At 32.2% G+C, this 26377-nt stretch overlaps 3 protein-coding genes across 3 annotated transcripts; all 3 read right to left on the reverse strand.

The window, feature by feature from the left end:
• Nucleotides 1-188: 188 nt before the first annotated feature.
• On the reverse strand, nt 189-7373 carry LOC146540552 (cytochrome P450 4C1-like). Its single transcript, XM_085199260.1, has 11 exons — nt 7260-7373; nt 5191-5350; nt 4096-4202; nt 3409-3499; nt 2923-3108; nt 2536-2611; nt 1902-2202; nt 1518-1586; nt 1132-1300; nt 842-1021; nt 189-667 (listed from the first exon to the last, which is right to left on the reverse strand). The coding sequence occupies exons 1-11, from the start codon at nt 7266-7268 to the stop codon at nt 507-509; spliced, it is 1509 nt and encodes a 502-aa protein (XP_085055386.1). The 5' UTR covers nt 7269-7373; the 3' UTR covers nt 189-506.
• Nucleotides 7374-9845: 2472 nt separating this feature from the next.
• Nucleotides 9846-16480, reverse strand: LOC146540553 (cytochrome P450 4V2-like). The gene is made up of 8 exons (XM_085204021.1): nt 16398-16480; nt 15311-15493; nt 14905-14980; nt 14268-14532; nt 13840-13908; nt 12332-12503; nt 10932-11111; nt 9846-10610 (listed from the first exon to the last, which is right to left on the reverse strand). The coding sequence occupies exons 1-8, from the start codon at nt 16432-16434 to the stop codon at nt 10450-10452; spliced, it is 1143 nt and encodes a 380-aa protein (XP_085060147.1). The 5' UTR covers nt 16435-16480; the 3' UTR covers nt 9846-10449.
• Nucleotides 16481-17740: 1260 nt separating this feature from the next.
• On the reverse strand, nt 17741-25947 carry LOC146540554 (cytochrome P450 4c3-like). Its single transcript, XM_085203527.1, has 10 exons — nt 25779-25947; nt 25289-25395; nt 24294-24381; nt 23207-23389; nt 22801-22876; nt 22164-22428; nt 21736-21804; nt 20228-20399; nt 18828-19007; nt 17741-18506 (listed from the first exon to the last, which is right to left on the reverse strand). The coding sequence occupies exons 1-10, from the start codon at nt 25945-25947 to the stop codon at nt 18346-18348; spliced, it is 1470 nt and encodes a 489-aa protein (XP_085059653.1). The 3' UTR covers nt 17741-18345.
• Between the last annotated feature and the right edge of the window lie 430 nt (nt 25948-26377).

Below are 26377 nucleotides of genomic sequence, written 5' to 3' on the forward strand. Positions count from 1 at the left end.
TTGGTTGATCGCGTAAATCTCAGAAACTATTTGTTCGAATTATTTTTTTATGTTGGATATAAATTCATCCATCGAAGCAGGCTATAAACTTTATTATATCACTCTAATATGATCAATAAGAGTGAAGTAACGATAAAAGTTGTGGCAAAAATTAAAGTCGAAAAGAAATTATTTAATAAAAGTAAGAATAATTTGAACAAAACTTTATTTTCTACTTTCCAAACATTAAACACCGAATTACCTAATTACGTATATGGTACATAACCTAAGTTTATATTTTATAATCCATAGACACAGCTATCAAATATTTTTTTTCCAAGTGATTATTTTGTGCAAATTTATTAACGAGTTTTTATTCTTTTAGTAATAAAGAATACCATTTCATACTATTAAAAATTATATACATACTTATGAACTATAGCAGGTTAGTTTATTTGTAATTAGTAGGTAGCTTTACACAATGCTCTTTTTTAACTTAACTATAATAATAAAATTATGAAATTGCATCAATGTCTTGGAACCAATACTGCATGGTGACCGTCCAAAGATGTCACTGATATTGATATTGCTATTCGAAGATCTTTGTACGACTTTGATGAAGACACTTTAAATTCTTGTAAAATTTTGACGACTATAGTTTTTATTAATTTGGCACCAAAATACCTTCCTGTAACACAAAAACAAATTTATAAGTTCTATTTGTGCATATATTATGGATATAACTACGTATGAATTTCCATGATTAAATTAAACGAATTATTAATAAATAAAAATAAAAAAGTGTGCGTTTTCTATTTGTCTTTAAATGAATGTAAGAGAAAAGTAAGTGATAATAATCTACCTAAGCAATCCATTGGCCCCAAGCTGAAGGGGATATAACTATACGTTGGGCGATTTTTACTATTTTCTGGAGTGAAACGTTCAGGATCAAAAGCATTCGGATCTTTCCAGAATTTAGGATCTCGTTGAATATGATATACGGGAATAACAAGTGACGATCCAGCCGGCAGTGTACAGGAACCTGTAAATGATTTTTTTTTGCATTTACGCACAAATTTCGAAATTTTTATTATTATGACTTGCTTAATATATTTTTATTTTATAATATAAGAATGATTTTATTATACTTACTTATAGTAATATCTTCTTTTACTGTTCTTTGTATCATGCCACCTATGGGAAATAGTCGTATTACTTCTTTGAACACCATGTCTAAATATGGCATGTCTTTCAGATGTTCGTCTGTTACTGTAGTGTCTTTATCTCCTACAACTTTTTTTATTTCTTTGTACAGCTTTTCCTATAATAAAATATTTTTTAAATAGTTTTTTATTATATATTCTTAGCCGTATTAATGAAAATATAAAAAAAAATGAAGTACTTACCTCTACTTTTCCAGAATAATTTGATTTTATAATTCTATAATGTCCATATTTTAATAAATTCATTAATTATTTTTATTTATTATTGTTCAAAATTTTTTAAACGTATTTCAATAACTTTTTAAAAATACCCACCTGACAGGTTGGATGGAAAGCCATCATTAGCAACAGGAATGATGATATTTTGGCCGATGCCTCTTGACTCTAGAAATTATTAATAAAAAAATATTTTAAATAAAATAATTAGTCACTGTCGTCACAATTGCTTCAAAATATTAGCTTTAGGATTAATATTAGCGTTAATATTCTCTAGTTACAGTTTTATAAAATAAAATATTTATTACTTTTTTTCTTATTTATTGTGATAAATGTAAATATCAATTTTGTGGGAACATTTTTTTCCCACAAAAAATAATTCAATATTTATATTATTTTTCACATACACTTGTTCTAAAAATCTGTTTTTATTACTGTTCATAAAAATCCCTTAATAATTAATATTTAAAATTATATACTTACAGATGTAAAAATTGTAAATGTCTCGTCAATCAATTCTCTATAATTTAATTCATTTGACAAGATGAATCTGTCGATTACACTCAATCGAGTATTTGTTGACGAGTCTTCCTCAGAATTGAGAATATCCAACTTTTCCTCCATATTTGATAATTTCTTCATCCTGTATTTTATTATTCCCATACCAAATTCATCCATAAGTTGCATGAAATATTTTTGGTCTTTATATAGATTTGTTACCCAAAAGACGGGATCTATCTGAAGATACCATTTTGTCATTCGTTCAAATACGACGTCATACATTCTGGAAACAGAGTAGTGGTAAATGAATTGTTTAGATAAATAAAAAACACAAAAACGTGACAGGTTGTGGGTTCGATTCTCACTCGAGGAAATGAAACATTTAATGATTTTATTTCTTCGTTTTGGTGTCGAGACAAAGCGCGGCATTGGGTACTGCTACCCAACATGCAATGTTTCAAGAATTCGGCGGAAGGTGGGAAACGGAAGTGTCTTTATGGGAACGGAGTCAACACTAGGGTCCCAGGTTCCCACTGCCTACCCTGCTCTGTGCAGAATACAAAGTAAAGCTAAAATATGAAAAAAACTGTTGTATATAAGTAAAAGATTTTTTTACTTGGGACTTGTGTCTATAATAGTTTGTAAATGTGGTATCTCCATTGTTTCTTCTTTAGTTAGTCCCATAAGTGTTTCTGGAATAATAGAATATATAGCTTAGTATTGAAACATATAATTAAAATTTTAACTTAATATACCTAGTTTGCATATAACGCGCTTTGATAGGAAAGTAAACTATTAAATACTTCATTTTCTCGAGTGGGAATCGAACCCAAGACTTGTCACGCTTACTGTCGCCCTTTAGAGCATCTGAACCAAACTTAAGAAATATCAAAAATTTATAAATTAAAATTATTGTAGAGAATGTGTAAGTTTTAAAATTCTGCAGTAAACTCTAGGTTGAAAAATAAATAAATATTACAGTAATATTAAACGGTTAACTTACGACAAACAGTCCAACTCGTGGTCTGAACTATATATTTGTATATATCGATCTCTTCTCCATTATTAAGTTTTTGAAATGTCTTTGTAAGAGATCTTGCTTCAATGTTAAAAATATCGTTATAGCCTTGTATGGCTTTTTTTCCATAATTGGGCGTAGCGATCTTTCGATGTTTCCTCCATGTAGCACCTGGGATTGATATAATCTTACAAAATTTTTTTTCAGCTTCACAGATACACCTGGGGGGAAGGAGGGAGTTTAGTGTTTAAACACTGCGCTGCCAACTTTCCACCGAATTCTGGAGGCATAGCGTGTTGAGTGATGGAACTCAACGCCTTCTATCACACAACAACATACCTTCAAAATTCGGCAGAAAGTGGGGAACGGAGTGTCTTAACACTAGGTTCCCTGTGCCTACCCTGTTTTGTGCGGGATACAGCGTGAAGCTGTTTTTGTATTAAAAAAAGTAAAGACGTATATATATATTACCTGAACCACTTAACATGCCGACTCCTAGCACGTCAGCCATGTACTTATACTGAGGTCCTTTTGCACTAGTTTTATTGCTCGTCAAAAGAAGCTGAAAAAATATTTAAAATAAAAAAGTTATCCAATTTCCTAATTAAATTTTAATTTCTTAATAGAAGCAGAACATTATTTTTCAAGGGGTTCATATAGTAACACCATCAGACCAGTTCTAATATACGGATCTAATGCTGTCCAGCATTATCTCAGCACACTCAGGAGCTTCACATCACGGAAATGAGGATATTGAGATGGATGTCTGGCGTAACGCCTCTGATTTCATATGTAAACACATTAATTCGAAATTATCTCGGGATACGTGGTGTAGCGGATAAGCTCCAAGCGAGACCCTAACCCAATGAAGGATGGCTGGATATTATGATGTATGAGAGCCAATGGATTAACCCCGGGGATGGCAAAGATCGTGCAAAGTAGAAAAGATTGAATCGGCAGGCTTACCCTGCCAGGTCGAAGAAGAAATATCTCGTATTCGATTATAACAATATCCTTTATAGCAATACCAATAGGAAAACAACTCGATGAGTACTCACTAATGGTGAACAGGTACAGTTCTACCAGAAAAATAGGACTAGGCTTTGGTGTATCAAGGTTTATATTACTTAAATTACTTCTCTTATATTTAATACCTACCTTTATATCTCCTGGATTGCTCACTACAATATTTAAGTCATTCGCGAGCCAAAACTTAAGCACACCCCCATATTCTGTCATCAAATCTTTGACTACTTGAATTAACTCTGTAATGTTTAGACGACATATTAGTATATTTTCCTAGGTTTTTTATAAAATAAAAAATTATCGTCATTATTAATTTAATATTTGGCCATAATAATAATAAAAGCTAATTGAAATTCGAGATAGGAGAATTATTCAGGATAGGAGAATTATTTTTTTGTCTTCCTGCTCTATTACGTTTTCTGCGCATCAGGTTCCTACAACTTGTTTTGTTTATTAAATCTCTATAATGTTCATCGGTAGTAATTATAGCAGACCGGGGTGAGCCCTCTATGTAATAATATAATAGTATATATTTATATTTAAGTTTTCCTGTACGGAAAACATAAGTTACTGTATATATATTTAATTATACAATGTCAAAGGATTAACAATCCAATTATTTTCCACGGCAAGGCAACTCTGCTGACATTTACGACCTATCTGTTGGTTATAACAATTAGCTGCTACCATTATTATATTTATATTATTATTAAATTTATATATTATTAATAGTATTGTATTTCTATACTATAATAGATATTATGTAAACAACATCAAAATGGAGACAGGTTATAATTTTAGCGCTTTAAATTATATGTGTGATCTATATGTTGTTTGTTTTTAGCTCCACACTGTATTCCGCATATTACAGGGTCTGCATGGGGAACCTGGGAACCTAGTGTTAAGAGACTCCGTTCCCCACTGGTTGTGGGTTTGATCCCCATTCGTAGAAATGAAATGTTTATTTAAATTTATATTTTCATTTCTTCGCTCTGGTCGACACCAGCAAAGGTCGGTGCTGAGTCCGCCTCTCAACAAATAATGCATCCAGAATTCGGTGGAAAGTGGAGAACGGAGTGTCTTAACATTAGATTCCTTCTGCTTACACTGTTGTGTTCGGGATACAGCGTGAAGGGAAGATTAGATTTGATTTTGATGAAAATTTTCATATATTTTTTTGGGAGAAATTTCAAGTACCTTATTAATATAAGTAAATACTTATCATACCTTCAGGCTGGCACATAAATTTCAAAGCGTTGCCCAATAGGGGGACAGCTGGGGGACCGGGTATCTTCTTGGCCATATCAAGGAGTCTTCTGTTTTTGTATCGCCAGTACATCCAGACCAAAGATATAACAAGCAAAGGAATCACTTGCCAAATCATCATCTGAAAATATATTAGGCTTATATTATAATTTTTTATACAAATTTAGACATATTCTTGGAAACAGAATAGATTAGCTATATATATTTGGTAGGTTAAGAATAAAAATCGTAGAGCATATATTTTATATAGCAGTGCTTTTTTATTATAGGTACTAATAAAATACAATCTCAATAATGTCAATTAATAATAAAACAGTAAAAAGTTGTATAAACTGTATGTATTCGCGAAAAAAATATATGAAACTGTAAAAAATACTAATAAATAAATTAATCTTGTTTATATTATGTGTGTACACACTACACACATCTATGGAACTATTGGGCGGCATTGAATAAAACTTTTTTTGTTATATATATATATATATATATATCTTTTAAACTACGTAGGATCTAAGCTATAATTTCTTTGCAAGACATAAACCTGGTGTAGAATAGAGAAATAATAAATGATTTGGATTATCTGACGAAGAAATAAGGAAATGAAACGCTCTCCACTTAACACAAGGCTTTCTCTGCCTGCTCTGCAGATGAGAGTCTAACAAAGAAGAGAGAGAGAAGAGAGACTAACAAACAGTAGTGCGCGAACCACGTTTAAGGAAATATGTAATTTAATGTTGCAATAATAATTGTAGATGACCGACGTCCATAAAATGTTTATAACCCTATACTGATATGCATGGCAATTATTGATTTTACATAGTTAAATGCTTCGTAGCCTGCACTGCACTTGAGCTTTGTAATTGTACTTTATCCAGTTAATTATTTAATAGTTCTAGATATAGGCTGTATTGAGGATTTCAACGCGATAGATTGTGGGTTCGATTCCAACTCCAGGAAGTGAAATTTTTAATTTTTCATTTCCTCTCTCTGGTAATGAGGCAACCGCGTTCCACCACTCAACACGCAATGCTTTCAGAGTTTGGCGGAAAGTTGGCCATGGTTGATGGTAGTGTCTTAGCACTAGGTTCCAGGTTCCCTTTTGTCTACGGGATACAATCTAAAGCTATAAATAGCATATTGCTACCAAATAATAATAAATGTTATTCGATAGAAATATGTTTTTGAGGAGATGTCTGGGAAATGGAAATACGGCGACGTCATATTGATTTGTGACAGTTCCCCCCCCGAATTATTCTAATTTATAACTAATCTAATTTATTATGAAGAATGTTACTAAATCCTTAGCCTTGTTAAGTCTGTCTTCGATTTTCTAGAGACTGTATATTAAAATCAGGTTTAAATGAACAAGATTTGTCTTTGAAAGCGAGATATTGTGTTAAAGAGCGTTGTATTTTTTTATTTTCTAGTTACGAGTATATGGATATTATAGACTATAGTACAGATTTCAAGACGTGATCGCTTATTCTATAATTCTTTTTACTAATGCATTAAAAAATAATAATATAGACTCAGCTCTCTTCAAAATCTACATTGTTACTCTAAATCGGGATAAGTTAATTAAAAAATATATTACAAGTAATTTGAAGTTAGTATATTTAAAAATATAAAAAAAATATATTAGATAAATGAAGGGCATGTATGAAGAGGTTGATGACAGTGAACGAGGCGAAAGAGGTATGAGAGAGCGTTTGGCGACCCTGCTAGGGATATAGCGTGAAACTAAGTTAAAAATAAGATACGATAATAAATTATTTTTAAATAAAAAAAAAACGACGAAGACTTCAAGCAATAAATTAAAAAGTAAAAAATATTTTAACAAAAAACAAACTAACTTCAAACAATAAACTAAAAAGTAAAAAAATAAATTTAATTAATGATTTTCTGAAACTAAAATAATTAAAGAAAGATTTTATAATTTTGAAGCCGGGCCAAGTAAAAAATTCTTTAATTATTATTTTTTTATGAAAAATTAAAAAAAATATTCGCCCCCCATTTTTAATTTTACTTACCGTAACCATGTCTGTGCAAGGCCGACGACGAATCAGTTGGAACTCTAAACGCGTACTATCGTAAGTTAAATATGTGGTTATAGATAGCTAACAACACTAGTGTGTTGGTTCAGCACATGTGTAGCTTAGAATACGATTCACAATTATATTTATTATAGGCTTCACAGATATCGATCTTTCGATTCAATCCAACGATTAAATTCGTCTATAATTTGAACGTATATAATATATCGCACCCTTAGAAATATAGTGACGTTTTAGGAAACGTCAAATAAAGATTAGTGCAATTTAGTTTTTGTACTAAAATTAGGCTTACAAAATGATTTTAGGTGATACAGTAGTAAATGTTTTTTAAATTAATTGTTGGTTTATTTATCTATGTTATTTCTTTCCTTCAAAAGTTATGGTTTTTTTGATTAGCCAGGCCGGCCAGACCTGGTGAACGAAAAATGAGTAACGGAGTGTCTGAGCACTATGTTCCCTCCGCCTACCCTACGAGAAGCTGATAAAAAAACCATAAAACTAATAAAAAAATAGAAAGACGTTTTTCATCAAAAAAATGCTATAGAAAAGGGCTACACGCCTGTACCGTGTGTGTTTACCCACGGGCGTATCTAAAGCTATTTTCTGGGGGAAAATTATTTTCTTTCTTTCTCTTTCTTTAGCTTTGAACACATATGATCGTGTAAATATTATTATTTAAATTATTCGGGGCAAATTAGTAAAATTTCTGGAATGGACACCAAATTATTCTGGAGTGGACACAGACCAGATGCCCCCTCCCCTCCACCTATTTCAACGCCCATGAGTCTATCTTTCGATTATAAAATTAGTAATATTATTAAACGAAAAATTTTGTTATACAAACTTTTAAACAAAAATTTCATATTTCGTGACCTCTGTGAGACTATAAAGGCGTTTTATTTTATTTACGTGACATAAATGCTTAATAAGTATACTGAGAAGATGATATCTCTAGATTGAAGGTTAGACAGCTACTTCAACTAACTCTAGTGGTCATTTCCCTTGTTTTTTTTCCTTTCATTTAGCAAAAATTGAGACATTTGAGGCCAGTTATGCCTCAGGCGCATAAAGTGTCACTGTCAACGCGACAGTTTCTGGGTTCGACTCCCAGTTGAGGAAATGAATCATTAAATTTGTCCATTTTCTTAGCTCTGGTGTCGAGACACAGCGCGGCGTTGAGTACCGCCACTCAAGATTCAATGCTTCTGGAAAATGGGGACCAAAGTGTTTGGAGAAGTAGATTCCCTCTTTCTATCCTGTTGTATGTGGGATACAATGAGACACTAAAAAAGAGTCATAAAAAGTGATATTGTTTCAGATTAGTAAATAAACAATTGTTTAATTCCGGCGATAGAGGCATTCTCTTGTCACGTACAAACAAAATGGCCTTCCTCTAAATTAATGTAGGATTTTGAAGTTTCTTAATATATATGTAAGTGGATTATAAGTTTTTTACATATAAAAGGATTATAAGATTTGTATAGATAATATAGAATCGGACGTTTTCATAGCTAAAGATAGATAGTATCGTCTTTTCCTGGACAGGAGCAGAAGAAACGTGTAGGAGATCAGTATCTATCTTAATATTGTTTTTAATTTTCAATGTCACGTTGTATCCCGCACACAGCAAAGGTTGAGTGGCGAAACTTAACGCCGCGCTTTGCCACACCAAATGGAAATATTAAATTGATTTCCTCACGTAGGAATCAAACCCACAACCTATCGCGCTTATAGTCACACGCGCCACACCTGGCATCTTAACTAATCTTACCTTAGAACTTACCATATAATAAATTCCAACGAATCATATAAGTCAACACAAACTCTCACTTTAACCAATCCCGGTATGTAATGTACCTATGTTTTATTTTTAACCGACTTCTGTAAGATAAGGAGGTTATCAATTCACCTTTTTTTAGTATTATACAATTTTTTTACTAAATAAACAAAATTAAGAGGGAATTTAACGCGACAACTGCAAAGTCTTACTAGAACATGTGTCAAATGAAGTAAAAGTAACCAAAAAAAAACCTTGTACCTACTACATTTTTGAATTAGGCAATCGATTAAATAAATGTATATCAGATTAATTATAAAAAAACTAATAACGGGATCAGTCTACCTTTTTACCTAATCGACTATTAGGTAAAAAGATAGACTTTCACCTCTAAATATCACTATTTCGCAGAGAATTTTTTTATTATTTTATTATTAGATACTTTTTTAACTTCAGTGTATCTCGTAGATAGCAGAAGATAGATCTTTGAAATTATAGACTATTAAAAGAAAACAAAATTTGTTTGCCTTATAAATTAAATTTTAAAAAAAATTGGGATGAAATATTCATCTGTCTCTCTACACACTTATACCGGTAATTATTTCGAAAAAATAAATATAATTGGGAATTAATAAAAAAATAATAATACAATAAACACATTAGTCTTTATCTTAAAAAATATCAAAAGTTTGTTCCTATAATATAAAATAAATATTATTGGTTAAATATGTATTTTAGTTATTAATATTACAATATATATTACATAGCATATCGGGATCGAGTGATTTTATTAATAGAGGACCATAAAAATTAGACATGAGACAAATCACACATGGAAATTAGTTTTACTTAATTTATTAATTAAATAAGAAATAACTTGGCTCTATCTTACAAAATTTGCATAAAAAAATATAATTTTATCTTTATTTGCTTAGTCTAATATTATTAAAGATCAAGGTTAGGTTAAGGGTTGACTATTTTTTTGTTCATCGCAGGGTAGGCAGAGGGAACCTGGGAACCTAATGTTGACATACTCCATTCCCATTAAGACACTTCCGTTCCCTATTTTTTTGCTGAATTCTCGAGGCACTGAATGTTCAGTGGCGAAACTCAACGCCGTGCTTTGCTTCGTTACCAAAGCGAGGAAATGAAAATGTTTCCTAGTGGGAATCGAACCCACAACGGTCGCGGTCACAGGTGTCCCTGCGGCACGACGGCGTCAACTACGTACATTTGAAAGTTAAAATAACTTGGCATAATTTAGTCTATATTTTATTTCTTATTCTAGTTACTAAATAACTATAAATAGCGTTAAATTAATGATTACATAATTAATCAGTTTTAAATTAAAATTAATTTATAAAATTATTTGCAATTTAATTATTATTTTTATGTTCTAGGTCGAGCTCTTAAATTATAACCTTTGAAAAATTTTACTGAAATAGCCACGTGGAGGTCCAAATCTTCAATATTTCCATCTGCTTCTAAATGTACTTGACGTATAACTTTCACTGCCAATATTTTAATTAAAGATGTTGCATAAATGCGACCTGTATTTAAATGAAATTATTTTAATTATTAATTTTCGATATCCACTCATAATTTAAATTTACCTGATAAAATATTTTTTTTTAGTAATACGAGGCCAGTCGTGGCGCTACTGATTGTGGGTTCGATTTTCACTCAGAATGAATTATTATTTCTTAATATTTTCATTTCTTCGCTTCGCCCGTCGTTGAGTTCTGCTATTGAACACGTAATGCCTAGAAAAAATTGGCGGAAAGTGGTTAACGAAGCGATTTAAAACTAGGTTTCCACTGCCTATCTTGCTGTGTGCGGGATACAGCGTGAAGCTGGAAAAAAATACTAACCCAAACAATCCATAACACCTAAGCTAAAAGGCACAAAAGCATTTGGATCTCGACTTCTCATGTTTTCAGGCAGAAATCTTTCTGGTTTAATCTTGTATGGTTCATCCCAGTAACGCGGGTCTCTATGAAGTTCGTGTATTGGAATGACTAAGGATGTACCGACGGGTAGAGTAATTTTACCTGAAATTAAAATGAATATAATATAATGTGACTATCAATGCGACTGGTCGTGGGTTCGATCCTCACTCGAGGAATGAGTTATTTATTAAAATTTATATAGATACTAGTGGGCCCGGACGCGGCTACGCCCGCGAAAATATAAGCCTAAATCATTAAAATAAGTTAAAAAATAATAATAAGTGGAGATTTATTATTAGAAAAAATATCTGAGTAACCGAAATGAACAAACCAAAGAAGTAAAAGTAACTAAAGGAAATTCTTAATATTAGAAAAAAAAACCTAAAGTTTGCTGTGCGCGCGTACTAAACATTTTTCTATATTAAATAATTATTAATTTTTGCGAACAATATTAAATAAAATCTCAAATGATTAAAATTACGATATTTTAAGTGTCGGTATAGATAACCGAACTGAGATAAATTAATTATAAGCAGCAAATAATTACATAAAAAATAATAGTAATTCGAAAATCTATAAAAATTTACAAAATCATCAAAGTCATCCGCCCGTTCGCGTCGGTCATACTCATACTATGCCGCCCGAAGGCTAGGTCATTTGGAATCAGTCATATCTTAATTATTTATTAGAATGTTATACAGTAAATTATAATTTCCATCTAGATGAAATGCTAAAAGTGACTATTATATTTATTTTCATAAGGATGAATATCAAATTATAGAAATCATCTAATTTTTGTTAATGATTTGTATAAAGAGATTTGTATAAATCGATATCGGCGCGCGCCATGTATGCATTAAGCAAACTCACTGTGGGTGACGTTTTCTTAAAACAGCAAACTTTGCAAGCCGTTGCTTAGCAACGCGTAGCGACGATTGTTATTAACATGGCGGAATAAATTCCTTGTCAAATTAATTATTTTAATATATTGGTATATAACGAAAATATTACAAATATGAGAAAAAAAAAGTATCCTATGTTCATCCCGGGACCCTCAAGTATCTCTATATGAGTATTTTATCACAATTAAATTAGCGGTTTGGCCCTGATTGCGGAAAAGACAGACAGACAGACAGACAGACAGAGTTACTTTCGAATTTATAATATAGGTATGGATTATAAGAAATAAAATGTTTCGTTCAGGTCTCGAGGCGACCTTAAAGCGAGAGCGAAACGGAATGTTCTAACACTACGTTTCCTCTGCCTACCCAGTTGTACGCGGGGTACAGCGTGTTACCAAAAATTAATAGAAAATTTTATACCATCATTAATAGAGATTTCTTCTTCAACAGTTCGCTGTATAAAAGCAGCGATGGATAGCCACCGTAAGACTTCCTTGAATATTAAGTCTAGGTTGTGAAGCTGCTTTAAATGTTCTTCTGTGACATCACCACTGAGGCCGACTATTTCGATAATTTCCTTATATACTTTTTCCTACAAACGTTAATTAGAAATAAATTTCATTATAAGATTTAAAGAAAGTGGCTGGCATCGGATGGATGCAAGAAGCGAAAGACCGGGATAGTTAGCGCTAGATGATGATGGGAGATCTACGTTCAGCAGTGGAGGGAGATAGGCTGAGAGAGTATAATGTATTTTGCCTCAATTTTAAACAACCTTTAGGGTGTCTGGCTCCTGCCAGAGAAAATGAGTAAAGGCCCATGTAAAGGGTCTAGTAATAAAAATATGAGAGTTTCAACTCTAACGTAGGTGAGTAGAAACGTAAGATTATAACTATAAAATTAGACTGTCAATCCTCAAAATTTCGGCCTTACTAAAATGGCGTAGGTCAAGGGGCTCTGGGCTCTCAGCCTAAACCTCGTAGACATAGAACTAAACTTGATAGTTCTATGACGAGAACCAGTAGAACGAGAATATATTTTAAACATTTTTGTTTTACATTTTTACAAAGAGTAAAATCAGATTCTTAGACTGTTATTCTAAGTTTATTAAATATTTCGTTTGTTGATAGTCAGATAGTCAAAGCGGAAGTTGGCCAGTCACTGCAAGGGTAGATAATGAATAGCTTCTCTCCACAAACTCATAGAAAAGATGTAACATAATATTACAGGCTTAACAAATAATCCGTTAATAATATTTTATTCATTTATTTGTATTTTTTTTATATAATAATTTATATTTAAAAATGTAAAATTGATTCACTAATTTAATAAAAGTATATCACAATTTAGATAACAAATGTTGCAACACCTATTAAAGGTTGCCCACAACTTATATTATATTATATTTTAAGTACATTTTATCCTCGTTATTAAACTAATATACTGTATTAAATATAATTTATTCAATTCTTAGAAATATAATTTTATCATGATTATAATATAATTAAATAGTTTAATCGTTCGTAATAAATGCAAATTTACCGCAGTATTAAACACTCTAGTAGGTATATATATAATTGACAGCTTTACAAGGCTGTGGAGTACCTACATTCCATAATGTCACCTTTGCTCAGTTTGATCCAGTAATTTTAAAAAAGTAAATAATTACTAAACCAAAAGTTTACATAGCTACATATACGACCGAAGTTAATAAAAGCGTAGTAAAAGTAAGTACATATTTATGTTTAATGATTTAAAGTAGGCCAGTTAAAAATAACAGTAATAACAAAAAATACTGGTATTAAACCAGTGTTTTAGTGACCTAAAGGAAACGTCGAAATATTGATTACAGTAGAGTAAATTTAAAATATAAGCCTAAAACCTTTTTTTAACAGTTGTTAATTGTTAATAAAAATATTGTGCGTTACCTGCCAATCTGGTAAATGAGCCAAAAATACTAGGACAGCTGAGGTAATTTTTGCTGCAGCTTCTTGACTCTGTAATCGTTATTATTTTATTATATGTATTTTGTAATTATATTGGATAAATATTTTTTGCAATAAGTTTTAGGTCTAATCTTGAAGCAACTAACTTTTAGCTTTTAGCTGAGGAACCATAATACTGGTGGTGATGTGGTCTATTCTATTGGTTTATGGTTGGATTCTTAGGTCATAGATCACAGATTCAATTTATGAATATTTAGATATTTAGAGTAACTTTATAAACAATTAGGAGCCTCTAGGTTTTTTCTAAAGCTTATTAATTATTTAAAATAATAAATAGGCTTTTTCAGCTACACGCTATCCACAGACTACATAAAATTGTTATAAACACTTAAAAAATGTTATATAAATACCGTAGTAAACAGAGTAAATGCTTCCAATTTGATTTCAGCATCGCTTAAACCATCCATTATGAATCTGTCAACGATTCCTATGCCATCATTATTGAGGGAAGAAGACACATTTATGGCTTTTCTTCTCTTTTCCAATATATCTGAGGTCATTATGTCGATCATCTTTTTGAAAACAACTTCTTGTTTTCTATATTCTGTTAGCCAGTAAAAGAAAGGTATGTGGAGCCACCATTTCGTCATTTTCGAAAATATAACCCCATACATACTGTAGAAGAAATATATTAACGTTATTTAATTTTATTTAATATTTGATATCTCATAGCTCAAGGAATTGGTAAGCTGAAGTGGCAATGGGCGGGGCATATCTGTCGTAGAGCCGACGGCCGCTGGGGCAGACGTGTCTTAGAATGGAGACTCCGTACAAAAAAACCGGTGGGACGACCCCCTACAAGATGGGCCGACGACATAAAAAGGTTGGCGGGTAGCGGATGGGCCCGAAAAGCTGAGGATCGAGGGTGGTGGCGAGAATTGAGAAAGGCCTATGTCCAGCAGTGGACAAAAGATGGCTCTTGATGATGATGATGATGATGATGATGATTTGATATCTGGTAAATAATTTTAACAATATCTTTGATACCTTTGCGTGTTCATCACTACATCGTTTAAGCGTTTAATATTTTGTGATTCTTCTTTTGTTAATCCCATTAGCGTTTCTGCAATCAATAAATTGTCTAAACTTAGGGAATTTATAAAAATATTTACTTTAATAAGAAACCCTTCTTCTTTTTCCCTACCATTTTTATTTTATGTATAATTTTCCTAAAAACCTAAGAATAATTTTGAAGTTCGATCTTCACCCCAAATTTTAACATTTAATGAGATAAAAGCGCAACGTTGAGTTACACTATTCAACACACAATGCCTCCATAATCTAGTGGAAAAAGGGCAATAGGTTCCCTCTGCATACCCTACTATGTACGGGATACGGCGTGAAAAATATGATATACATTTACACCTACTTAAGAGAACTTTAAAGGACTTACGGCAAACACATTGGGTGGTTCGGTGTACTACGTCAAAATATACATCAAAAGTTTCGGAATTCTTGCTTGCAATTTTATTTGCCAGTTCGTCAGCTTCTCTGTTAAAAACTTCCGAAAAGATTTGAACTGATTTTTTATTGTATGATGGCGTAGCCAGTTTTCTATAAAGGCGCCATGATGGACCTCGAAATTGAAATTTTAAATTAAATTCATAATTTGTAAAAAATAATAATTTAAATGTTACTTCTGTTATTGTTTTTTTTGTGGACGTTAACCAAGAAATGATTTAAAAGTAAAAACAATCAAAGATACCTTTACTACGGACAAAGTGGTTGTTGTTAACGTCATATCCGTACAAATGAGATATTATCAATAAAAGTTTGAGAAGCTTTGGTTTGTTCGTTTACATTTTGTCTCGAGCCCAAAGGAATAGACTATAGAAATACTTGAGATTGAGAAACGTAGCAGATAACAGTGTTGAATATAATTTAGATATGTTTTACTAGTCGACTTATTTCTCTAATCTTTAGTTCAGCTTCTAAAAACACTCTACCACAAAAGCGGAAGAACGCTATTTTATGAGGTTTTAGACCATGTGAATACCATTTGAAAGCTTATCCATACCTATATTATAAATTCGAAAGTAACTCTGTCTGTCTGTCTTTTACGCAATCAGGGCCAAACCGCTAATTTAATTGTGATAAAATACTCATAGAGATACTTGAGGGTCTCGGGATGAACATAGGATACTTTTTTTTCTCATATTTGTATATCGTATATATATTATCGACATATACCAATATATTAAAATACTTATTTATTTGACATGCAATTTATTCCGCCATGTTAATAACAACTGTCGTTGCTAAGCAACGGTTTGCAAAGTTTGTTGTTAGAAAACGTCACCCAAATTGAACTTGCTTAACGCATCTGTCTACTGAAAACTGAAAATAATTTCATAAATATATTTAATAAATATTCGTATAGTTCAAGCGGACGTAGCCGCGTTCGGGTCTACTAGTCATTATATAAAAACGGGGCATAAATATAAAAATAAAGAAGAAAATTTGATATATCTAATACACACCTCCTGTTAGAATTCCTTGGCCAATAAAAGATACCATAAAGTCATAGAGTGGTCCTTTCTTGTTTACCTTATTGCTTGTGAGAAGAAACTAAAACAAAAGTTAAAAGTATAAATATTTGTATCTACGTACGAGTAATACTGACATCGTCTATCTCTTCTCTACAAACTCTTCACGTGATGGTTGTGGATTTGAAGAGATTGTATTTTCATTTAACCTGTCTAGTAAGATAAAACTCAGTGTTGGGTCACTCAGTGATGTCTTTATACAGGGCCGGTTTTAGCACTACCGGCGCCCTGGGCGAAATGTTTTCGGCGCCCCCTTATCTACATTTCAATAATATACAAAACAGGGAATGAGTACAATGAAATTCAAAGTCTACATTCAAAATCTATGTTTTCTGCAATTTTATTTTCAAAGTTGATAAATATTTCAATGACGATGACTTTGTTTTTTTTTTTAGATATCAAAGACGAGGGTGACTTTGTTTTTTTAAAATCTTAGACCATTTTAAGACATCTTTGCGCAAAGCGCCCTAAACGAGCGTCTACGGCGCCCTTTTTTTCCGGCGCCCCTGGGCGGTCGCCCAGGCTCGCCCTACCTTAACGCCGCTAGTGTCTTTATACTCTCTACTTATTACTTATTTCCCACATTTTCAGGAGATTCGTATTCCTTAGAAAAGTGATATTATAACTTACTATTACAATTGTTATATAATATCACTTATCAAAGTTTGATGGTTGACATTTTTTTAGCTTCTAGGGAACCTAGTATTACCGCTAGGGAACCTAGCGGTAATACTAGGTTCCCCAAACCTTGTACCTACTACATTTTTGAATTAGGCAATCGATTAAATAAATGTATATCAGATTAATTATAAAAAAACTAATAACGGGATCAGTCTACCTTTTTACCTAATCGACTATTAGGTAAAAAGATAGACTTTCACCTCTAAATATCACTATTTCGCAGAGAATTTTTTTATTATTTTATTATTAGATACTTTTTTAACTTCAGTGTATCTCGTAGATAGCAGAAGATAGATCTTTGAAATTATAGACTATTAAAAGAAAACAAAATTTGTTTGCCTTATAAATTAAATTTTAAAAAAAATTGGGATGAAATATTCATCTGTCTCTCTACACACTTATACCGGTAATTATTTCGAAAAAATAAATATAATTGGGAATTAATAAAAAAATAATAATACAATAAACACATTAGTCTTTATCTTAAAAAATATCAAAAGTTTGTTCCTATAATATAAAATAAATATTATTGGTTAAATATGTATTTTAGTTATTAATATTACAATATATATTACATAGCATATCGGGATCGAGTGATTTTATTAATAGAGGACCATAAAAATTAGACATGAGACAAATCACACATGGAAATTAGTTTTACTTAATTTATTAATTAAATAAGAAATAACTTGGCTCTATCTTACAAAATTTGCATAAAAAAATATAATTTTATCTTTATTTGCTTAGTCTAATATTATTAAAGATCAAGGTTAGGTTAAGGGTTGACTATTTTTTTGTTCATCGCAGGGTAGGCAGAGGGAACCTGGGAACCTAATGTTGACATACTCCATTCCCATTAAGACACTTCCGTTCCCTATTTTTTTGCTGAATTCTCGAGGCACTGAATGTTCAGTGGCGAAACTCAACGCCGTGCTTTGCTTCGTTACCAAAGCGAGGAAATGAAAATGTTTCCTAGTGGGAATCGAACCCACAACGGTCGCGGTCACAGGTGTCCCTGCGGCACGACGGCGTCAACTACGTACATTTGAAAGTTAAAATAACTTGGCATAATTTAGTCTATATTTTATTTCTTATTCTAGTTACTAAATAACTATAAATAGCGTTAAATTAATGATTACATAATTAATCAGTTTTAAATTAAAATTAATTTATAAAATTATTTGCAATTTAATTATTATTTTTATGTTCTAGGTCGAGCTCTTAAATTATAACCTTTGAAAAATTTTACTGAAATAGCCACGTGGAGGTCCAAATCTTCAATATTTCCATCTGCTTCTAAATGTACTTGACGTATAACTTTCACTGCCAATATTTTAATTAAAGATGTTGCATAAATGCGACCTGTATTTAAATGAAATTATTTTAATTATTAATTTTCGATATCCACTCATAATTTAAATTTACCTGATAAAATATTTTTTTTTAGTAATACGAGGCCAGTCGTGGCGCTACTGATTGTGGGTTCGATTTTCACTCAGAATGAATTATTATTTCTTAATATTTTCATTTCTTCGCTTCGCCCGTCGTTGAGTTCTGCTATTGAACACGTAATGCCTAGAAAAAATTGGCGGAAAGTGGTTAACGAAGCGATTTAAAACTAGGTTTCCACTGCCTATCTTGCTGTGTGCGGGATACAGCGTGAAGCTGGAAAAAAATACTAACCCAAACAATCCATAACACCTAAGCTAAAAGGCACAAAAGCATTTGGATCTCGACTTCTCATGTTTTCAGGCAGAAATCTTTCTGGTTTAATCTTGTATGGTTCATCCCAGTAACGCGGGTCTCTATGAAGTTCGTGTATTGGAATGACTAAGGATGTACCGACGGGTAGAGTAATTTTACCTGAAATTAAAATGAATATAATATAATGTGACTATCAATGCGACTGGTCGTGGGTTCGATCCTCACTCGAGGAATGAGTTATTTATTAAAATTTATATAGATACTAGTGGGCCCGGACGCGGCTACGCCCGCGAAAATATAAGCCTAAATCATTAAAATAAGTTAAAAAATAATAATAAGTGGAGATTTATTATTAGAAAAAATATCTGAGTAACCGAAATGAACAAACCAAAGAAGTAAAAGTAACTAAAGGAAATTCTTAATATTAGAAAAAAAAACCTAAAGTTTGCTGTGCGCGCGTACTAAACATTTTTCTATATTAAATAATTATTAATTTTTGCGAACAATATTAAATAAAATCTCAAATGATTAAAATTACGATATTTTAAGTGTCGGTATAGATAACCGAACTGAGATAAATTAATTATAAGCAGCAAATAATTACATAAAAAATAATAGTAATTCGAAAATCTATAAAAATTTACAAAATCATCAAAGTCATCCGCCCGTTCGCGTCGGTCATACTCATACTATGCCGCCCGAAGGCTAGGTCATTTGGAATCAGTCACATCTTAATTATTTATTAGAATGTTATACAGTAAATTATAATTTCCATCTAGATGAAATGCTAAAAGTGACTATTATATTTATTTTCATAAGGATGAATATCAAATTATAGAAATCATCTAATTTTTGTTAATGATTTGTATAAAGAGATTTGTATAAATCGATATCGGCGCGCGCCATGTATGCATTAAGCAAACTCACTGTGGGTGACGTTTTCTTAAAACAGCAAACTTTGCAAGCCGTTGCTTAGCAACGCGTAGCGACGATTGTTATTAACATGGCGGAATAAATTCCTTGTCAAATTAATTATTTTAATATATTGGTATATAACGAAAATATTACAAATATGAGAAAAAAAAAGTATCCTATGTTCATCCCGGGACCCTCAAGTATCTCTATATGAGTATTTTATCACAATTAAATTAGCGGTTTGGCCCTGATTGCGGAAAAGACAGACAGACAGACAGACAGACAGAGTTACTTTCGAATTTATAATATAGGTATGGATTATAAGAAATAAAATGTTTCGTTCAGGTCTCGAGGCGACCTTAAAGCGAGAGCGAAACGGAATGTTCTAACACTACGTTTCCTCTGCCTACCCAGTTGTACGCGGGGTACAGCGTGTTACCAAAAATTAATAGAAAATTTTATACCATCATTAATAGAGATTTCTTCTTCAACAGTTCGCTGTATAAAAGCAGCGATGGATAGCCACCGTAAGACTTCCTTGAATATTAAGTCTAGGTTGTGAAGCTGCTTTAAATGTTCTTCTGTGACATCACCACTGAGGCCGACTATTTCGATAATTTCCTTATATACTTTTTCCTACAAACGTTAATTAGAAATAAATTTCATTATAAGATTTAAAGAAAGTGGCTGGCATCGGATGGATGCAAGAAGCGAAAGACCGGGATAGTTAGCGCTAGATGATGATGGGAGATCTACGTTCAGCAGTGGAGGGAGATAGGCTGAGAGAGTATAATGTATTTTGCCTCAATTTTAAACAACCTTTAGGGTGTCTGGCTCCTGCCAGAGAAAATGAGTAAAGGCCCATGTAAAGGGTCTAGTAATAAAAATATGAGAGTTTCAACTCTAACGTAGGTGAGTAGAAACGTAAGATTATAACTATAAAATTAGACTGTCAATCCTCAAAATTTCGGCCTTACTAAAATGGCGTAGGTCAAGGGGCTCTGGGCTCTCAGCCTAAACCTCGTAGACATAGAACTAAACTTGATAGTTCTATGACGAGAACCAGTAGAACGAGAATATATTTTAAACATTTTTGTTTTACATTTTTACAAAGAGTAAAATCAGATTCTTAGACTGTTATTCTAAGTTTATTAAATATTTCGTTTGTTGATAGTCAGATAGTCAAAGCGGAAGTTGGCCAGTCACTGCAAGGGTAGATAATGAATAGCTTCTCTCCACAAACTCATAGAAAAGATGTAACATAATATTACAGGCTTAACAAATAATCCGTTAATAATATTTTATTCATTTATTTGTATTTTTTTTATATAATAATTTATATTTAAAAATGTAAAATTGATTCACTAATTTAATAAAAGTATATCACAATTTAGATAACAAATGTTGCAACACCTATTAAAGGTTGCCCACAACTTATATTATATTATATTTTAAGTACATTTTATCCTCGTTATTAAACTAATATACTGTATTAAATATAATTTATTCAATTCTTAGAAATATAATTTTATCATGATTATAATATAATTAAATAGTTTAATCGTTCGTAATAAATGCAAATTTACCGCAGTATTAAACACTCTAGTAGGTATATATATAATTGACAGCTTTACAAGGCTGTGGAGTACCTACATTCCATAATGTCACCTTTGCTCAGTTTGATCCAGTAATTTTAAAAAAGTAAATAATTACTAAACCAAAAGTTTACATAGCTACATATACGACCGAAGTTAATAAAAGCGTAGTAAAAGTAAGTACATATTTATGTTTAATGATTTAAAGTAGGCCAGTTAAAAATAACAGTAATAACAAAAAATACTGGTATTAAACCAGTGTTTTAGTGACCTAAAGGAAACGTCGAAATATTGATTACAGTAGAGTAAATTTAAAATATAAGCCTAAAACCTTTTTTTAACAGTTGTTAATTGTTAATAAAAATATTGTGCGTTACCTGCCAATCTGGTAAATGAGCCAAAAATACTAGGACAGCTGAGGTAATTTTTGCTGCAGCTTCTTGACTCTGTAATCGTTATTATTTTATTATATGTATTTTGTAATTATATTGGATAAATATTTTTTGCAATAAGTTTTAGGTCTAATCTTGAAGCAACTAACTTTTAGCTTTTAGCTGAGGAACCATAATACTGGTGGTGATGTGGTCTATTCTATTGGTTTATGGTTGGATTCTTAGGTCATAGATCACAGATTCAATTTATGAATATTTAGATATTTAGAGTAACTTTATAAACAATTAGGAGCCTCTAGGTTTTTTCTAAAGCTTATTAATTATTTAAAATAATAAATAGGCTTTTTCAGCTACACGCTATCCACAGACTACATAAAATTGTTATAAACACTTAAAAAATGTTATATAAATACCGTAGTAAACAGAGTAAATGCTTCCAATTTGATTTCAGCATCGCTTAAACCATCCATTATGAATCTGTCAACGATTCCTATGCCATCATTATTGAGGGAAGAAGACACATTTATGGCTTTTCTTCTCTTTTCCAATATATCTGAGGTCATTATGTCGATCATCTTTTTGAAAACAACTTCTTGTTTTCTATATTCTGTTAGCCAGTAAAAGAAAGGTATGTGGAGCCACCATTTCGTCATTTTCGAAAATATAACCCCATACATACTGTAGAAGAAATATATTAACGTTATTTAATTTTATTTAATATTTGATATCTCATAGCTCAAGGAATTGGTAAGCTGAAGTGGCAATGGGCGGGGCATATCTGTCGTAGAGCCGACGGCCGCTGGGGCAGACGTGTCTTAGAATGGAGACTCCGTACAAAAAAACCGGTGGGACGACCCCCTACAAGATGGGCCGACGACATAAAAAGGTTGGCGGGTAGCGGATGGGCCCGAAAAGCTGAGGATCGAGGGTGGTGGCGAGAATTGAGAAAGGCCTATGTCCAGCAGTGGACAAAAGATGGCTCTTGATGATGATGATGATGATGATGATGATTTGATATCTGGTAAATAATTTTAACAATATCTTTGATACCTTTGCGTGTTCATCACTACATCGTTTAAGCGTTTAATATTTTGTGATTCTTCTTTTGTTAATCCCATTAGCGTTTCTGCAATCAATAAATTGTCTAAACTTAGGGAATTTATAAAAATATTTACTTTAATAAGAAACCCTTCTTCTTTTTCCCTACCCTTTTTATTTTATGTATAATTTTCCTAAAAACCTAAGAATAATTTTGAAGTTCGATCTTCACCCCAAATTTTAACATTTAATGAGATAAAAGCGCAACGTTGAGTTACACTATTCAACACACAATGCCTCCATAATCTAGTGGAAAAAGGGCAATAGGTTCCCTCTGCATACCCTACTATGTACGGGATACGGCGTGAAAAATATGATATACATTTACACCTACTTAAGAGAACTTTAAAGGACTTACGGCAAACACATTGGGTGGTTCGGTGTACTACGTCAAAATATACATCAAAAGTTTCGGAATTCTTGCTTGCAATTTTATTTGCCAGTTCGTCAGCTTCTCTGTTAAAAACTTCCGAAAAGATTTGAACTGATTTTTTATTGTATGATGGCGTAGCCAGTTTTCTATAAAGGCGCCATGATGGACCTCGAAATTGAAATTTTAAATTAAATTCATAATTTGTAAAAAATAATAATTTAAATGTTACTTCTGTTATTGTTTTTTTTGTGGACGTTAACCAAGAAATGATTTAAAAGTAAAAACAATCAAAGATACCTTTACTACGGACAAAGTGGTTGTTGTTAACGTCATATCCGTACAAATGAGATATTATCAATAAAAGTTTGAGAAGCTTTGGTTTGTTCGTTTACATTTTGTCTCGAGCCCAAAGGAATAGACTATAGAAATACTTGAGATTGAGAAACGTAGCAGATAACAGTGTTGAATATAATTTAGATATGTTTTACTAGTCGACTTATTTCTCTAATCTTTAGTTCAGCTTCTAAAAACACTCTACCACAAAAGCGGAAGAACGCTATTTTATGAGGTTTTAGACCATGTGAATACCATTTGAAAGCTTATCCATACCTATATTATAAATTCGAAAGTAACTCTGTCTGTCTGTCTTTTACGCAATCAGGGCCAAACCGCTAATTTAATTGTGATAAAATACTCATAGAGATACTTGAGGGTCTCGGGATGAACATAGGATACTTTTTTTTCTCATATTTGTATATCGTATATATATTATCGACATATACCAATATATTAAAATACTTATTTATTTGACATGCAATTTATTCCGCCATGTTAATAACAACTGTCGTTGCTAAGCAACGGTTTGCAAAGTTTGTTGTTAGAAAACGTCACCCAAATTGAACTTGCTTAACGCATCTGTCTACTGAAAACTGAAAATAATTTCATAAATATATTTAATAAATATTCGTATAGTTCAAGCGGACGTAGCCGCGTTCGGGTCTACTAGTCATTATATAAAAACGGGGCATAAATATAAAAATAAAGAAGAAAATTTGATATATCTAATACACACCTCCTGTTAGAATTCCTTGGCCAATAAAAGATACCATAAAGTCATAGAGTGGTCCTTTCTTGTTTACCTTATTGCTTGTGAGAAGAAACTAAAACAAAAGTTAAAAGTATAAATATTTGTATCTACGTACGAGTAATACTGACATCGTCTATCTCTTCTCTACAAACTCTTCACGTGATGGTTGTGGATTTGAAGAGATTGTATTTTCATTTAACCTGTCTAGTAAGATAAAACTCAGTGTTGGGTCACTCAGTGATGTCTTTATACAGGGCCGGTTTTAGCACTACCGGCGCCCTGGGCGAAATGTTTTCGGCGCCCCCTTATCTACATTTCAATAATATACAAAACAGGGAATGAGTACAATGAAATTCAAAGTCTTCATTCAAAATCTATGTTTTCTGCAATTTTATTTTCAAAGTTGATAAATATTTCAATGACGATGACTTTGTTTTTTTTTTTAGATATCAAAGACGAGGGTGACTTTGTTTTTTTAAAATCTTAGACCATTTTAAGACATCTTTGCGCAAAGCGCCCTAAACGAGCGTCTACGGCGCCCTTTTTTTCCGGCGCCCCTGGGCGGTCGCCCAGGCTCGCCCTACCTTAACGCCGCTAGTGTCTTTATACTCTCTACTTATTACTTATTTCCCACATTTTCAGGAGATTCGTATTCCTTAGAAAAGTGATATTATAACTTACTATTACAATTGTTATATAATATCACTTATCAAAGTTTGATGGTTGACATTTTTTTAGCTTCTAGGGAACCTAGTATTACCGCTAGGGAACCTAGCGGTAATACATTTCGTTCGCATTAAGACACTTACGTTCCCCAGTTACTGCCGTATTCTGGAAGCATTACGTGTTGAGTTTCGGTATTCAACTCAAAAAAATAGTGGAAAGTGAGGCTTCTAAGAGTTTAAAGTTTACTCAGGGAAAAGCTTTTTAATATATATAAATATTTAGCCAAAAATACTCCTAAACTTAACATAACGTACCCGTATATCCGTTGGATTGTTCACACAAATATTAAGTTCTGGTCCCAGCCAAAATCTGACGTATTGTCCATATGTGTTCAGTAATTTTGCAATTTTATTTAATTGTTCTGTAAAGTAAAATTATTTATATACTAGCGACTAGCTCGCGGCATCGCCCGCTTGAACTACATTATAACAATGATATTTTATAGCAATTTCGTAGAACAACATTCTTTAAAAAGGTATATTTTTTTTTATTTACAAAACGCTTGCAATAAAACAAACACTAAATATTGAGCGAAGGTAGAATATCTAAAGATATTTTCTTTCTGTGTGTTCGTGTAAATGATTTTTTTTATTGTTTAGGGTAAACTTTCTTGTTAATTAATAGAATAATGGGGTGGGCACCAGACTTTTCTGGGGTGGTCACCAGATTATTCTGGGGTGGGCACAGGCCTATCCTATGCCCATATGATAAGTACATTTATCAAAACGAATTTTGATATTTTACCTTCCGGTTGTCCCATAAAGAGCAAAGCGTTGCCTAAAATTGGTAACGTTGGTGGTCCAGGGACTAGTGCAGCCAATTTCAACAACCTGCGATGTGTGTACCTCCAATATATCCAGTAAAGCAAGCTGAGTGAAAGCAGCGATATTAAAATCACGATGAGAGTGTTCATTACTATTAAAAAACAAAGAAATTATGATTTATAATCTATATATATAAAATTGAAAGGTCACTCACTCATCACGAAATCTCAGAAACTACAAGTGCTAGGAATCTCAAATTTTGCATAGGAGTTACTTATAGGACGTAGGTGCTCGCTAAGACGGGAATTTGCAAATTTCGACTTCTAAGGGGTTGTTTTTGGGGTCGAAAGTTTGTATGAAACTTCGTTACTACAAATGCTAGGAGTCTCGAATTTTGCATAGACGTCACTAGGACGTAGCCATGGAGACAGAAATTAATAATAACATAGTTCACGCGGGTGAAACCGCGAGCGGGTCGCTAGTTCTATAATATTAATAAATAATTCACACTCGTAAGATAAGCGTCTTTTGTGACAAGCCTTAGATGACGAAATTTTCAAATCTCGCTCAAATCCAAAG

Source organism: Heliconius melpomene, chromosome 2 (genome assembly GCF_056956725.1).
Source record: "Heliconius melpomene rosina isolate 202511_hmr_F chromosome 2, ASM5695672v1, whole genome shotgun sequence".
NCBI lineage: Eukaryota > Metazoa > Arthropoda > Insecta > Lepidoptera > Nymphalidae > Heliconius > Heliconius melpomene.

Coding starts and splice junctions, on each gene's coding strand:
- LOC146540552 (XM_085199260.1), bottom strand. Junction 3,109..3,408: donor CGGCATGTTAAGTGGTTCAG/GTAATATATATA, acceptor TATCAATCCCAG/GTGCTACATGGAGGAAACAT. Junction 2,203..2,535: donor ATTATAGACACAAGTCCCAA/GTAAAAAAATCT, acceptor CTCTGTTTCCAG/AATGTATGACGTCGTATTTG.
- LOC146540553 (XM_085204021.1), bottom strand. CDS start 16,434: ATGGTATCTTTTATTGGCCAAGGAATTCTAACAGGAG. Junction 15,494..16,397: donor CCAAGGAATTCTAACAGGAG/GTGTGTATTAGA, acceptor TTCAATTTCGAG/GTCCATCATGGCGCCTTTAT. Junction 10,611..10,931: donor AGGTGTTATGGATTGTTTGG/GTTAGTATTTTT, acceptor ATTTAAATACAG/GTCGCATTTATGCAACATCT.
- LOC146540554 (XM_085203527.1), bottom strand. CDS start 25,947: ATGAACACTCTCATCGTGATTTTAATATCGCTGCTTTCACTCAGCTTG. Junction 23,390..24,293: donor CCAAGGAATTCTAACAGGAG/GTGTGTATTAGA, acceptor TTCAATTTCGAG/GTCCATCATGGCGCCTTTAT. Junction 18,507..18,827: donor AGGTGTTATGGATTGTTTGG/GTTAGTATTTTT, acceptor ATTTAAATACAG/GTCGCATTTATGCAACATCT.